The sequence below is a fragment of the Pogona vitticeps genome, chromosome 2, assembly GCF_051106095.1.
Source record: "Pogona vitticeps strain Pit_001003342236 chromosome 2, PviZW2.1, whole genome shotgun sequence".
Lineage (NCBI taxonomy): Eukaryota > Metazoa > Chordata > Lepidosauria > Squamata > Agamidae > Pogona > Pogona vitticeps.
Genome location: NC_135784.1, coordinates 233,112,126 through 233,128,636, shown reverse-complemented (window position 1 = coordinate 233,128,636; position 16,511 = coordinate 233,112,126). Strand labels below are relative to the sequence as shown.

Sequence of the window (16,511 nt, the reverse complement as noted above, 5' to 3'; positions counted from 1 at the left end):
CAGGTAGGATACTGGATGCTGGTCACCATTCTCATCCTCCTGGCACAGAACTGCTCCTACCCCGCTGTTAGACGCATCGGTGTAGATGATGAACTCCCGGTCGAAGTCTGGAGCACGCAGGACTGGATAGTTGATTAACGCCTCCCTCAACCTCTGGAACGCCGCCTCACAGTCGCTGGTCCACGGGATGCGGTCATCAGCCGTCTTCCTCGTCAGATCAGTCAGCGGAGCCGCAATCTCGCTAAACCGCGGGATGAACTTTCTGTAGTAGCCCACCAACCCAAGAAATGATTTGACTTTTTTCTTGGTGTTGGGTCTAGGCCAATCACGAACAGCTTCTATTTTGGCCTCCAGGGGTTTTATCACTCCTCCCCCTACCATGTGACCCAAGTATTTTATTTCTGGGCTACCCAGCTGACACTTGCTGGCCTTTACTGTTAGCCCTGCTGCACTTAACCTCTGCAGCACTACCTCCAGGTGTATCAGGTGATCTTCCCAGGTATTACTGAAGATCCCTATGTCGTCGATGTAGGCCACTGTAAAGTCACTGAGCCCTGCCAAGGTCTGGTCCATCAGCCTTTGGAATGTGGCTGGTGCATTTCTGAGACCAAAGCTCAGGACTCGAAACTCATAGAGACCAAAAGGGCTGCAAAAGGCAGTCTTTTCTTGATCCCTGGGATCAATTCTTAATTGCCAATATCCCTTTACCAGGTCCAATGATGAGATGAACCGACAACCCCCTATGGTTTCAATCAGGTTGTCTAGCCTGGGCATTGGGTAGGCATCAGGAGTGGTTACACGGTTTACTTTCCTGTAATCGACACAAAACCTAATGCTCCCATCAGGCTTGTCCACAAGGACTATCGGAGAGGACCAAGGACTAGAAGAGGGGACGATTATGTTCTCCCTCAGCATCTCGTCCAGCTCCTTCCGCACCTTGTCCCTATAGGGTCCCGTTACTCGGTATGGGGATACTGCCTGCGGGGGTGCATCCCCTGTGTGGATCCGATGCATCACTCCCTTCACTATCCCCGGCTTGTTGGAAAACACCTGTTGATATTTACTAAGCAGCATTTTTAGTTCTTGCTGCTGGTCTTGGGTGAGTGCAGGACTGATCTTTACCTCCTCTGGGTTGTATTTTACTTCCCCTCTACCCTCCCAGAAGGGTAATTCAGCTTCCTCACTCTCAGCTGCTTTTATCGCGAATAAAACCCTCTGTTCCCCTCTGTAGTAGGGTTTTAGGGCATTCACATGAACCACCCTCCTTGCTTGGTTCTCCTCCTGCTCTATTAGGTAGTTCAGGTCTGACATCTTGGAAATGACCCTATATGGTCCTGCCCATTTGAGCTGCAGTTTGTTCTCTCTGCAGGGCCTAAGCCAAAGCACTTCCTCCCCTGGGTCAAAGTGCCTCTCTCTAGCTTTGTGGTCATACCATGTTTTCTGTCTGACCTTCTGAGCTTGCAGGTTTTCTGCTGCCAGCTCTAGATTTCTCCTTAGGTCATTCATCAAGGTGTCTATGTAAGTCACAACGCCTTGTGGGTCATTTTGGGTGATCCGCTCCCAATTTTGTTTGATCAAATCAAGGGGCCCTTTCACCCCTAAGTGTGCAGCAAACATGTCAGAGTGACCCCTTTGTAAGATCATGGGGCGATACTTTTTAGGCACCACCAGCTGACTTCTGATCCCATCTCCCCCTTTTGAGATATTCCTCAGGGTTTCTCTATATAAAATCCCCTTTTTCTCCAGAAATCTCACTGGGGTTTCAGGTGTTAGCTGGGCGTCAGTCACCTGTTCAAAACACTTTTGGAGAGTGGCGTCTGCCTTTTGCTCCTGTCCAAATCTGCTGTCTGTGGTTAAGGTTTCCACCACAGCTTCTGAACTCCCCTCTGCTTCCGTCTCTGGCTCATCATTACCCCCCTGAACTGTCCCCGTGGTGGCTTGTGAGCGTGTTATCACTAGCACCCGTTTCACATGTTCAGCCAGGTCATTTCCCACGAGCACGGCTGCTGGCAGAGTCGATGAAATCGCTAGCCGCCAAGCTCCCCTCCAGCCTTGAAAGTTGACAGGTACCTCTGCTACTGGCAGAGAGATTACCTGCCCCTCAATCCCTGCCACCTTCATGCTCTCATTTGGGATTATAAACTCCCTAGGAATAATATCTGGATGGCACAGGGTTACCTGGGAACAAGTGTCCCGCAGCCCCCTATACTGACGGTCAAGTATTCCTACGTCCACCCCGGCGGTCTCAAACAACTGAGAATCTGTTTTCACCAGCAAGCAGCGCTTTACCTCTATAAGAGGACCATTTTCCTCAGCCTGATCAGCAGAGGTAGCTGTTCCAGACTGAGTAGCCATGGCAACAGGCTCCCTCAGTGACACTGAGTCTTGCTCTTTCTGGACACAGAACACAGCTTTTGGCTTGGTCCCACTAGACTCCTTAGGCACCATTCCTTTTAGCTGCTTTAATTTCTCACACTCTGAGATTAGATGACCCTTTCCCTGACAGAAATAACATTTTCTGGTGTATTTTGATTCTCTCTCATCTTGTTTTGGTTTTCCCTCCAAAATCTGAGGTCTTAGTTTCATGTCTGAGGGCTTCCCTTCACCATGGGCCCCTCCCCCTTGCTGGCTTTTCCCTGGTCCCTGAGAGTACTTGCTGTAGGTTTCTTTGGGTTTACCTACAGATTTCCCCTCACCCAAGGGTTTTCTTATTTGGGAAATAAAATCTGCAATCTCTGCGGCTGCTGCCACAGATTTCGGTTTCCTTTCCCTCACCTGGAATTTCAATTCCCCATGCAGGACTGAATAGAACTGTTCCAGTGCTATCAAGTCTTTAAGCTGCTCATAGGTCTCTATTCCCTCCTGCGATAGCCATTTCTCAAGCAGCCTCACCAATTGGGCCCCCACTTGGGTAAAAGTCTGTTCTGGTTTTTTGGTGAGGGACCTGAATCTTTGTCTCAGCTGCTCTGCATTTATCCCATGTCTGGCAAACACCAGTTTTTTAAACTCTGCAAAATCTTTCATCAGTTCCTCAGGCATCTCGGCATAAACCTCAGCCAGGCTACCACTGATTAAAGACCGCATGATGGTCATCTTCTCAGTTTCCCTCACTGAGAAGTCCACAAACGCTCTTTCCACTAAGGAAAAGAACACCTCAGGACAATCTCCCTTGTGGTACACAGGGAATTTCTTCAGGTCAGCCTTAGACAATTGGCCTCCCTCAGAATCCCTATTATTATTATTGTTCTGGTTCATCAGTTCCAGTTTTCTTAATTCAAACGCCATTTTCTCTCTCTCCAATGCCAATTCAAATTGCCTTTGTTTCTCCCTTTCCCTTTCTTCTCTTTCCCTTTCCTCCATTTCAAATTGCCTCATCCTCAGTTCATGCTGTTGGGCTATGAGCAATTTTCTAAGTTCTGGGTTCTGCTCTCCTGTGCTGTCACCTTGCACTGAGCCAAATTCATCCTCAGAACCTTGGTCAATCTGGGGGTCTTTCACTTCACTCATTTCGGCCATCTGGCTTCGAGTCAAGGGCATAATCCCCCCTCAGAACAGGCTGCTTTAAAAGTCAAGCCTCAAAATAAAACGACCACTTTTTTCCTTTTTGCCTCAGAACCAGCTCTCCCTAGAGATTGCTGCTGTTCTTCAGCACTAACTTGCAACAGTATCGAGTCAGAGCCTACCCCCCTCTGCTGGGCCTCTCAGCTGGCAAGCTAGCTCGCTGTTGCTACGCAGTTTTGCCTCAGCTTTTTCCCGCCAAAACTAGGCTGCCTCAGAGCACCTTAATCTAAGTCTCCCCAGTTGGCACGTTCTTCTACTAGCGCACCTCCCCGTGAGGTACACCTAGAAGATTACCTACGCGCCTCAGACTGTCCCTGACTAGACCCCCCTTGCTCTGGGCACACTTGCCAAGGCTTTGCTGGACCACTGGACAACTGGACCAGTTGTATCCCACCGCTGCCACCAATCAATGTGACAAACCCAGACCTACTGGGATATGTCACACAGTTACACTAAGCTGCCACCAACCATTCCCTTTAAGAAGTCACACAGACCAGGGATGGATTTTCAAACAATAAAAAGAATAAGGTTTATTTAAATACACACACAGGAAAATAAAACAATCAGGTGTATAAAATAAAGTAACGTGGCTTATTCTCACTCATACAAGCATACAGTTTGGTTCACCCAGAACCCTTAACTTGAAGCACAGACCCTGAACCTATCAGTTCTGGCTAACCAACAGACACCTGAACCTATCAGGTTGGTACTCTGACACACAGTAGTACCCTGTCTGACACACAGACTCCCACAACAGCTTCTTCTTCCCAGCTGCTGCTTCGTCACCTCCCAGTGTCTCTCAGCATCTCTCAGTGTCTCTCTCACCACACAGGTTTCACATATTTATACAGTACAGCCCCTCCTCCTGATGTCCCGCCTTCCACTCCCCATAGGATGGAACTTTCCCTCCAAACCCATGACAGACAGGTAACATCAGTGCTGTATGTAACAGTGTCTTCTTAGTTGTCTCTTCAAAATCTACACATTTTTAAACATTTAAATGATTCATGTGTGCGTTTTAGTATAGAATATTTATTTATTTAATTTATATTCTGCCCATTTAGACAGAAGTCTACTCTGGGCGGCTTACAATTATATTAAAATAAAATAAAACAACAATATTAATACACTTGAGGATGGCGAAATAAGTTAGGTATCAACAGGAGGGAAGGCCTGTCTGAAGAGCCAGGTCTTAAGTTGGCTGTTAAAAATGCCCAGCAAGAGCGCCAGACAAATTTCTGGGGGGAAATTGTTCCAGAGCCAAGGGGCCACTGCCGAGACGGCCCGCTTTCTTGTTCTTTCTCTTTGGGCGTCCCTCAGCATTAGGCCCCTCAGCCACCCCTCCTGGCTATAGCAAGTGATTCGGGTAGATCTATGTGGGAAAAGGCATACCGCCAGATATTGAGGTCCTAAACCATTTAGGACTTTATATGGCATCATTAATACTTTGGAATCAATGCGGAAACGAACAGGTAGCCAATGCAAGGTCACCAGAGTGGGGGAGATATGTTGATGTTTTCTCACCCCAGTAAGAAGTCTGGCTGCTACATTCTGCACCATTTGAAGCTTCCACATCAATCTCAAAGGTAGCCCCACATAGAGCGCATTATAGTAGTCTAATCTCGAGACTACAAGTGTATGGACCAGAGTGGTCAGGGACCCAACATCAAGATAAGGACACAGCTGGGGGACCTGCCAAAGATGAAAGTAGGCAGTGTGGACCACTGATGCTACCTGGATTTCCATGGTAAGCGCCAGATCAAGATTTACCCCCAAGCACCTCAGTCTTCGTGGTGAGAGTCACACACATCCCGAAAGTGAGGGAGTTTCCCAAACCACCAATGTCTGGGCCACCCACCCTCAAGACCTCTGTCTTTTCCGGGTTCAGCCTACATCCATCCCAGTATGGCATCCAGACAGCATTGAAGGGACGGAACGTCATCCACTGTTGTAGGAAAAAAGGAGATGTAGAGCTGATGACATGAAGCTCCACACACTCTGATGACCTGACCCAGAGGTCTCATGTAGATATTAAACAGCATTGGGGAGATAATCGAGCCCTGTGGAACCCCACACTTGAGATTTCACAGAGCCAATATACTGTCCCAAGCTGTACTCTCTGGGGGTGGTCCTCCAACAAGGATCGGAGCCAGGCTAATGCCAGACCACCAATTAATTCCCAGTTTGGAGAGCCTCCCCAGGAGGACACCGCGGTCGACAGTATTGAAGGCAACTGAGATATCGAGAAGGACCAACAGAGACATTTTGCCCGGGTGGCCTCCCTCAGGAGGTCATCAAATAGGGCGACCAATGCCATTTCTGTACTGTGGCACAGCCTGAAATGGATCCAGGGTGTTGGTTTCATCCAGAAGGGCCTGAAGCTGGTCAGCCACCACCGTCTCTACCCTTTTAATAATATCGTCCGCCGCCAAATTTGCTTTCTTCCTAATGCACGTAATGAGTGTCTCCTTGAGGACAAGGGGAACCTTGCCCTCCTGGAGAGACCATTAATTATTGCAGTGGCCCATTTGATTGTTGTAGGCCTGGCTACTTTGATTAGTCAGGCTTGGCTAGGGTCAAGGGAGGAGGTGGCATGACAGTGGTCAAGCACCTTGTCCATCATATCTGGTGTCACAGGCTGAAAGAGATCAAGTCTCATCAGGCAAAAAAGAGCACTGGACGTCTCTGCTCGATCTACTGTGTTCAAAAAAGGAGAGAGCTCCCAGCGGATGGCCTCCACTTTAGATTTTAAAAATGCTGCAAATTTGTCAGGTGAGATACTAGTAGGAGGCCTATCACTTAGACCAATTCTGGATAGACTGCAGACTATACGGAAAAGTTCCGCCTGCTGATTTGAAGCTTTGCTTATCCAGACAGCGAAGTGAGCTCAGCTAGCAGCCCTCACCTTAATCAGGTAATGGTTAGTCGCAATCCTGACAGCTTTCCAATTATATTCCGTTGAGTTCTGTCTCCAAATGCACTCTAGCTTTCTCCTGTTCTGCTTCATAGCTCACAGCTGTTGGAAACCAGGGTGCTGGACGAGCTCTGCAACAGGGAGGGCATTTAGGAGAGATCGTGTCAACCCTGGTAGTGGCAGCAAGCCAGCCATCAACCAGAGCCTCGACAGGAGCACCAGTCAGGTCAGCTGGAATCCCTCTCATAGAATCCTGGAATCCTATAGGATCCAGTAGCCTTCGAGGACGGACCATTAAAATAGGTCCTTGCTCCCTGCAGGGAGGGAGAGCAGCTGAGAGGTTACATTTAATTAGGCGATGATCCGACCATGACAAGGGGACCAACGCAAGGTCAGTTGCCATCAGACCACATTCTCTTCGCTAGGGGGAGAACACCAGGTCTAAGGTGTGGCCGCCCACGTGGGTGGGGCCGTTGACATGTTGGGACATGTCCAAGGAAGCCATGGTTTCCAAGAACTCAAGAGCTGCACCGGAAACCTCCGCCTCTGCATGGATGTTGAAATCGCCCAAGACCAAAAACCTCGGGGAATCCAACAGTGCTGCTACTATCATAACATTGCTCTCATAGTATACAATGTTCTCGAAATCCTCTAATATATTTAATAAAAGTAATTCCAGTTCCAAATCTATGTAATTTTTAGTTGATTTAAGCAACAGACTTTGTATTTTATATCAATAATAACTGAGTAGATTCCTAACACATAATAGATGTTATCTAAAGCATTTTATACAGATTTTCTTTATATAATTGTTTAGCCATTTCTTTCTTCACATTTTCCATCATGTCTATATCAATATCAATGTATATTGATTAAGTACTGTTTGTTTTGCCCCATCCTTATATCTAGCTTCAATTTACCTTAAAAACCACTGTGTTATGCCTTTACCCTGATTAGTGATCCCTTACTTCAGTTTAATTTCATTTTTTAATATATAAAATATGCCCCTTTATAATTCCAGAAGTTAGATATATACATGCTTTCAATGTTGAGGGCCACCTTAATATTTTTCCCCTTTCTATCTTTCTAAGTAATTCCTTCTCTTATTTGTCTTTTCCCAATTCTTGTTTCTATCTCTCTAAACATTATGCCATCCCTTGTGTCATCTGAAAATATTTTATACACTTGATTTATCTCCAATAGATCTTCCAGGCTATTTTTCATTAATTCTGCAGATTTTCTCCCCTTCCCTTAACACAGATAAAATTCTCCTCAGCTCTAGGGTTAGAATTAAATCTCCTATTTTATTTATTTATTTATTTATTTATTTATTCATTCATTCATTCATTCATTCATTCATTCATTCATTCATTCATTCATTCATTCATTTTATATCCCGCCTATCTAGTCAGTTAAGACCACTCTAGGTGGCTTACAACATAGAAACACACAATGGAAATATATATAAAACAGTTTTTACATAATAAAAACATATTGACGAAATAGAAGCAAACAGGGGGGAGGAAAAAGAGGGACATCAGGAATTAACTGGGGGGAAGGCCTGCCGAAACATCCATGTTTTTAGCTGATTTTTAAAGATACCCAGCGAGGGAGCCATACGAATTTCAGGAGGAAGGTTATTCCAGAGGTGAGGATCCACCGCCGAGAAGGCCCGATTTCTTGTCTTTTTCTTCTGGGCCTCCCTCGGCGTTAGGCTCCTCAGCCTCACCTCTTGGCTCGCATGAGTGGCACGGGTAGATCTTGGTGGGAGTAGGCGTTTCGCCAAGTATCGAGGCCCTAAACCATTTAGGGCTTTGTACGTAAGGATCAACACTGAAGTCGATGCGGAACTGGATGGGCAGCCAATGCAATGCGGCCAGAGTGGGAGAGATATGTTGGTATTTTTTCACTCCACTAAGTAGTCTGGCCGCTGCATTCTGCACCACCTGGAGTTTCTGCAACAGCCTCAAAGGCAGCCCCACATAAATTTTCTCCTCTGATTTCCTCCAGCCCTTCCTTTGGTTGACATACATCATCCACCACCCTCACATTTCTGTGTTCATTATTCTGTCTCCTGTTGAATATAGTCCTTCTTTTGTTGCTCCTTGAATGATTTCACCTCTTCGTTATGGGATCTCACTATTTCTAAGATTGCTTGAAGGGTAGATTTGTTTCATCCCAAAATTTCCCTTGCTGTAGCATTATGTCCCAAGATGGCAAGTACTTGTATTTCAAGTGAAAGATGTCCAGTAGCTTAGAGCAGTCAGTGCAATTCCATCAATAATTGCTTCAATAAGTCCACTTTAGTAAATTGATCACCTTTAGGGTTAATTTTGAATCCAGTCTCTGATGTAAGCTGACAGCCCCATTCACTCGGTGTTTGTATTAGACTTTCCAGAGTTAATTGTCTATGTTTTAGTCAATTCTCAGGAAAAAAGGAAAGTCAAAACAGAGTTCCAAGTTTCAGTATTCAAGGTCCTGTTTTGAGCTTTTTGCCAACGCTGTAGATAGCCATAACAAACAGTTTATCTCCCAGTGTTGTTTGGCTAAAATAATTTTAAAAGTTTCTTAAGTTTAACGCCAAATATCAAACTTTCTTCCCTGAAGTATAATTGTTTAATTAATGTCCAATTTATTTTCTTTTCATCTCTTTGTGTCTCTTTCCCCTTCTCAAGATCCACTGCTGCTCTATTTAGTGGTGGGGCTAAGAGATGCTTATTTCATTATTTCTGTTAAAGGGATTATTCCATCCAAGGCTAATCATAGAGCAGAATAGTTAGGATTTTATATCTCACCCAGTGGTAACAACGATGTTAAATTGGCTGATTTATCACTTCTTCATTTGTCAGCTGCCGACAACTTGCAAGCAACCTAATTCAGCTGCTTGTTTCTGCTCGCTGGTTGGTTGGGGAGTTTACTGGATCAAACATGGGTAACTGCTGTCCCTCTCATGATCAACAGACTTCTCCCCCATTTCACCACCTCTTTGATGTGGTTTTAACCCCCAGGGGGGTCTCAACATGAGCACCGTCCTCCTCCTGCTGTCTTGTTGCAGCATCAAGCCAGAAGTCTCCACATTATGCTTTTAACGAGTATAGTGGTGCCTCGACTTATGAACGTGCCGACATACAACCATTTTGAATTATAACAAGCTCCGGCCACAAAATTTTGCTTCTACTTGCAACCGGAGCTTTGAGTTACAACCAGAAAAAGGCAGGGGAAAAAGGCACAGAAATCAAATTGCTAACCATTGGTGATGAAGAGGCTGCTTCTTTGTAGCTCTTTTGCCCCAGCAGTTAGAGAGTGTGAGATCGGAGGAGGCTTCAGACTGCCTGGTAGGGTAAGGCGCTACTTTCTACTTTTTAAAAACTATTCTGGGTGGGTTTTGCAACCTGGTTTTGGGCTGGGCGATGGGATTATGTTTCTATGCTGTGATGGATATTGCAGGGTTTGTTTGGTGTTTGGGTTCCCCCCCCCATTTCCGATGGATCTTACAGGGTTTGCTTGTTTTTTGGTGTGTTTTTCCACATTTCTGATGGGTCTTGTAGGGTTTGTTTGCTTTTTGGAGTCCCCCCCCCATTTCCAATGGGTTTCGCAGGGTTTGATTCTTTTTTGGTGTTTCTTTCCCATTTCTGATGGGTCTTGCAGGGTTTGTTTGCTTTTTGCTTTGCTTTTTTTTTGCATTTCTGAAGGGTCTTGCATGGTTTTTTGCCTTCTGCTTTAGTTTTTTTTTTGGGGGGGTTGTGTTTCCGAAGAGTCTTGCACAGTTTGTTTGCTTTCTGCTTTGCTTTTTTTGGCATTTCTGAAGGGTCTTGTGCTGTTTGTTTGCTTTGCTTTTCTTTTTTTCCCCTTCAGCAGGAACGGATTAATCGTGTTTCCGATGGGTCTTGCAGTGGTGGTGGGTTTTTTTGTGTGATTTTTTTTTCTTCAGCCGGAATGGATTGAAGAGGTGTCATGTAGATGATGAAACAGGATTATTTCTGATGCTCCAGAGGGTAGGGCTCTGACCAAATTACAAGAAATGGGATTTGGATTAAACATTAGGAAGAACCTCTTGACACTTCAACAAAGGGTTCAACAAAGAAATGGACGTCACTGGAAGATGGTGGACTCTCCTTCAGTGGTTTTTAAGCAGAGGTTGGATAACCATCTGTCACAGATGCTACAGCTGTGGATTTCCTTTATTGGCAAGTTTGGAATAAATGTCTCTTAGAATTCCTTGGTACAGTTCCACGATTCTGTTCTCTATGTAAAGATGTTTATCTGTTTATCAGTTGTTTTCAGTAGCTTAGCTTAATTAGTCTAAGTATGCAGACCTGCTTGTATCAATTTCTTAATAAGATAAAACTTCCCTGTGTACTTCATACATATTTATAACTGTACAGTGGTACCTCGCTAGACAGTGACCTCGTAAAATGGCGAATCCGCATGGCAATGAGGTTTTGCAATCGCTATCGCGATTCACAAAACAGACATTCCAATGGGGGATTTTTGCTGGACGATGATTTGGTCCGTGCTTCGCGGACCTTTTTTCGCAAGATGACAATTTTTACAGCTGATTGCCGGCTTTGCAAAATGGCTTCCCTGTGTTTTCGGGACCCATGCTTCACAGGACAGCCATTTTAACAGATGATTGGTGCTCGCAAAATGGCTTCCCTATGGGCGATCTTTGCTGGACTATGATTATTTTCCCCACTGGAATGCATTAAATGGGTTTCAATGCATTCCAATGGGGAAACAGGTTTTCGCATGACAATGATTTCGCTAAACAGCAATTTCTATGGAACGGATTATCATTGTCATGGGGGCACCACTGTATTATCCAAAAAGTACTAATGCTGGTCAATGTTCTATCCATTGCACCCTCTATCTAATCACAATTTGTCCTAGAGAGCTATTTCATTAAAAAATACCCCCAATCCATGCCATATAAACACACTCCTTGGATTGTAGCCTCTTCAGTTCTTCAGAGAAAAATAAGAATCCTAACATGAGATTACACATGGTAATGTAAGTCAAACCCATGAGTCAGAAACATTTGTCTTGTTGCAGCTGTGGGACTGACTATTTCATCCAATTCAAAAGACCACATGGAAAAGAGCAAAGTCTGCTGAATGAGCAAGAGTAGGCTCTGGTTTTGACATCTGCTCTAATTTTAGGGCCAAAGGCATCTGCAGTACTCAGTCTTTCCAATGCAAAAAATATAACACTTTGTGGTTTGTCATCTCTGAAGTAGTATCTAATTCAGAATTTAAGAATCCAGCTCATCCCTCATTTGCAAAACACTGAAGCAAAACCATCACCAGCCATAGAATATTTTGTAAGAGGAAAAAAAGGAGGAATCAGTTCTGGTTTCGGATGTAATATATACTAATATACTATTCTAGGAAAAGATTTTTTATGTTACTTGCAATCAACTCAGTACAAGTACTGTTCGGATCTTTATTTAGTAGCTGTATTCCTTTTGAAGAAAATATAGTCTTTTTTCAGTAACTGAGAAGATAAACACAAGAGACAAGATTTGAATGCCTGAAGCATGGGAAAATTCTCTATGAGAGTCACATTGCTTCACAGATTTTTCAATTTAACATTTCTCTATCTCTTTTGAAAAGAATCTGTAAGAACTCTCTTCTGCTGCTGATTATTTTGATTTCTTTCTTTATCCAAGACTTGTGGCTAGATACAGGTATGCTCTTCCATGACAGGTGGCCTAGGGGGAAAAGGAATTGGTGAAAACCATCATCCCCTCCTTTCTCCATGGGTGTGTGACATGAACTGAATTCCGCTTATGGGGAGTCTGAAACCAACTCACAGATTGCTCATTTTTATCTTTAATAAAAGTTCTGCAAAATAGGTCAGGTAATAGACTGAGATGCCTATCAGAAACACCTAGTGAATATCATGGTTGAACACTGCTTTGAACAAACTGGCATGCTGGTTGAATTAAGGCAGGATTATATGCTACTGAAAAATAAATACAGTTGCCCATTTCCAGTTGCTAGCCCCAACTACAGTATTCCCATTGAGTGCTAATGGAAAGTCAACACCTCTGTAAATCCCACTGATGCAGTGAATCTATTCTACATGGAACTATCAACTAGATTTAGGGCAATGTCCATAGGTTTTATGCTTAAATCCACAGATTTAGAAGCCTATGGCTAAACATGCAACTATGTTTACATTTCCCTTCAAATGTGCCCAATGTTATGTCAGCTTCAAATTCCAAAGGGGATATTGGGGCCAATCGGTGTCAATTTTTGCCCCCTCAAAACCCATTATCTTTCAATGCAAAGACTTCTAGAGGAGTGATAACTGTCTGAATCAGAGAAGAGGAAGGGTCAAAAATCTTTTCACCCCACCTGTTATGATCCTGACAGCTGTCAACATTTCTCACCAATGCTAGTTCTTGTTGTTTTTAAGTGAACATTCATGGCATAAACCTGTGATGGCATATCTGCTTCAGCTGTTAGAACAGAGGTATGCACATATTTAAAGGGACCTGTATGTACATATTTAAGGAAGAGAGCAGAATCTCCTTTTGCATATACTGGATCCTGCTTATCTATGTCCACACTTCCTAAAACCAAGAATATACCTCATGGGGTTTCCGTGGATATCTGGCACTATGTTTCAGAAATTAAGAGACAGATTGTACACATCCATTGTTCCTTACATAATCTAAATTATGTTCCCTTGGAACAGGGGTCTCAAACACGCGGCCCGGGGGCATTTGTGGCCTGCCGGATGATAGTTTGTGGCCCCCGCCTTGCCTACCCCCTGAAGCACCCACACATCCTCTGCTGTCAAGAGTAAAAAAACTCACCAGTTCTCTCCCAAGGCGGGCTGGCTGGCAGGCTGCAGTTCCAGATGGAGGGTGCAAGAGGCACTGTCTTGGGGGAGAGCTGGTGAGTGAGGTGTGCTGCCGGCCCTTTTCCATGAACGCACGAGCTGCCACCGAGCGATGCCTGAGAGGGGACCTCGCTCCTGTCCCATCCTCGAAGAGTGCCTCCAACAGCGCCAACAAGTGCCAACAGCATCTGCTGCCGCCTCTTCCAGGGAAGTGGCTCTCTGGCTCTCTTTCTCTCTCAGCACCCCCAGCACCTGCCTGACCAGCGGCCACCTCAGCACCTGGCGGTGCTTCCTCTTCCTCCTCCTTGTGTTCATCCTGCTTCAGCCGCCTCGGATCTGGAGGCTGGCTGGGCTCGCCTTGCAAAGTTTGCTCCCCTGTCATGGTGGGGGTAGCTGCTGCTGCTGAGTGCGCCTTTTTTGAGGGGGTCTCAGAGGAAGGTTGTCCGACCTCTGTGTGTGTGTGTGTGTGTGTGTGCATGTGCACGCGCGCACCTGTGGGGCCCTGTTCTGTTTAATTTCGCAGGTACCGATGGGGGCCTTTCTCCTTTGACAAGGCAATTCTGTGAGGCTTTTTTAAAAAATCTGATGAGGCCCAGCCTCACCCAGACTCTGCCTCCAGTGGCCCCCAGGTAAATTGAGTTTGAGACCCCTGCCTTAGAACATTGCACTTCAGGGCAACAAAAAAAAATATAATAATCAATTACAGTCTTAATGAAAAATTACAAGCTAAAGCAAAGTTAATGTTATTTATGTTCATTATGCTGGCATATCAATAGGAATAGCTGACAAGATTGTAGAGAATAGTTTTTGAAACATTGCCCAGATAAACCATACCATGTGATTTTTTTCAAACAAGAAAGTCATGAATGAAGTATCTCTTTCAGGTCTTGTAAGAAAACAGAATCAAAAATATGCAGTGAAAAAAAATATACAATCTATTTGGAACTTGGACAAACATAGTTGTGCTCATGCACGTCATTAGTAGTGTTTTTTTATTTCAATGGGGATTCGTTATTTTATTTAACTGTAATAATCTTTGAATATGTTCCTTATGCTAACGCTTGAGCAATATAAACTGATTCTATGAAATTCTATTTTTCTAAATAAAAATAATTATAAAAATTCTTACAAAGGATTTGTCTCTTGAACAGCAGGGTCTGGCTAAATCCAGGAGGTGGAGAGGGCCACAAACTAGCTATCTTTAAGAGTCCTACTTAACTAAGCTGTTGTGAGTTCTAAGGAATCACAAAGCCTATGTGTCTGTACTTGCAAAGTCCTGGGTAAAAGTAAAGTGTTCTTTTAAGGTCAGACTTGTTCAAGGGGTTTATGCTACGCACTGCTGAGAACTCGGGACTTGCCTCAGCGCAAAGGTGGTAGGTAAGTGGCCTGTTGAACTCTCTGACCGAGTACTAAGCGCTCCTTAGGGAGACTGGGCACTACAGTACTCTCATTCTCCAGTGTGAAGCCTCTTTAACAAAAATAAAAACAGTAAATAAAAAGACATTTAATACTTTTAAAGGTTATACTTGTGTATCTTTTTCCAATCCCTTTTAAAATAACTTATCACACTTACCAAATTCATTGTTAAGAGTGTGATCCCTTGGAAGGATGGATTGTGAATTTCCAATATTTCCTCCTCCAACAAACCAGTTCACATTGGGGTTCCAGCGGTTCATAAAACCACACAAATGATTTTCTTCAAAATTACATTCTACAATTGCAAAGAGAGTAAGTGAATCTCTAAGAGCACAATATATGAGCTTTCATTATACAGCTCAACATCTGCTGTACTAGCTACAATCTATTAAGTGTATTGATTTTTTAAAATAATTAAATGTCAAACAATATCTTTACTCACAAAGATATCTTTAAGATAAAAATTATTAAATAAATAAGATTTTAGTTACAAAATATATTGACAGCAAATACATATTATATATTATTAGAGATCTTTAGAATAGTGTCGCTATGGATAGTTCAGTGGTTTAGGTATCTGGCTATGGAGCCGGCATTTGGGAGTTTGATTTCCCACTATGCCTCCTTGACAGGGGCTGGAGATGGTGATGATTAGTATCAGTATTATATAATTAACTCTATTAAAAACAATAGTAAGAAAAATGTTAATTTCATACTGAATGAACTAACACTTCAGTTACAAGTAGTTTCACAATTAAGTACAAATTCCTCATTTTAAATAGAAGCCATGATTACAAAATGCTACCTACCTATACAGTATCCAGTAGTAATTTTAATTTCAAAAATTGCTATGCTGGAAGAAATATCTCTTCCCAATACACCTTCTAATACAATCTTTAAAAAAAAAAGACAAAACCAGTATAATGTAAGTATTAACATTTTTAGTACAATTTGTTAAAATGCAACAAATAAGATGGTTTTCATGAGTTCTGTGTGAAAGGTTTTTGTGAATATTAGGTATTATTCCTATCAGGAACAATATCTAATGTCTCCAAACAGTAGAGACAGACCCTAAATACCTGTTCATATTCAGAGACATAGCCAATTCATTTGATAGCTCTGGACTCATAGTTTCATAAGCTTCTTACAAACTGACCCTAGTTCTACTCAATGTATTATCTGTGTAAGAGTGATGACTTCACTGGCAGGGAAGACTGCTAGTAATTAAATAGTTCCTGTTTCCATTTCAGGACCCAAACAGCTCATGTAGAGAGAGACTGATTGTAGACAAGCCTGAGAAAGAAAGCAGGAACTGTTTAATAACTGGCAATCTCCTTCTGTGGCTGATATCATCACCCTTATGTTTATGTTAGGATTTGATAACAGAATACACAGAGACACTTAGGTTTATCTTTTCAAATCTTTGTTACAACAGAAGCCCAACAGCTATATGCACACAGACTTCCTGCATATACTGTATTTTAATGCAGTTGTTCCCAACTGTGGGTGCCCAGATGTTTTTGAACTAAAATTCCCAAAAGGCTCCACTACCAGCTATGCTGGCCAGGATTTCTGTGAGTTGTAGTCCAAGAACATCTGGGAACCCAAGAATGGGAACTGCTGTTCTAATGAATCTGCATATCTTGAAGCACAGATTGCCAGTATACTGCGTAAGTTCCATGTTCGTTTGCAGATACCTGAAAAAGGCTACAGTTGTTCCACATGTTTCACTGTGACTTTAATGGGAAAAGAAACAAAGACAAGCAAAACA

At 43.5% G+C, this 16,511-nt stretch overlaps 1 protein-coding gene across 2 annotated transcripts in view; it reads right to left on the bottom strand.

The window, feature by feature from the left end:
• The window catches only part of MAMDC2 (MAM domain containing 2), a 93,752-nt gene that overhangs the window by 41,649 nt on the left and 35,592 nt on the right, over positions 1 to 16,511 (bottom strand). For both annotated transcript variants that reach the window (XR_013541509.1, XM_072992199.2), the window contains exons 4-5: positions 15,550 to 15,634; positions 14,898 to 15,035 (exon numbers count right to left, since the gene is read on the bottom strand). Coding sequence is in view for 1 of the 2 variants with exons in the window: in XM_072992199.2 (XP_072848300.1) it covers positions 14,898 to 15,035; positions 15,550 to 15,634 (223 nt within the window). In the remaining variant the exon portion in view is untranslated. The remainder of the gene's footprint in view (positions 1 to 14,897; positions 15,036 to 15,549; positions 15,635 to 16,511) is intronic.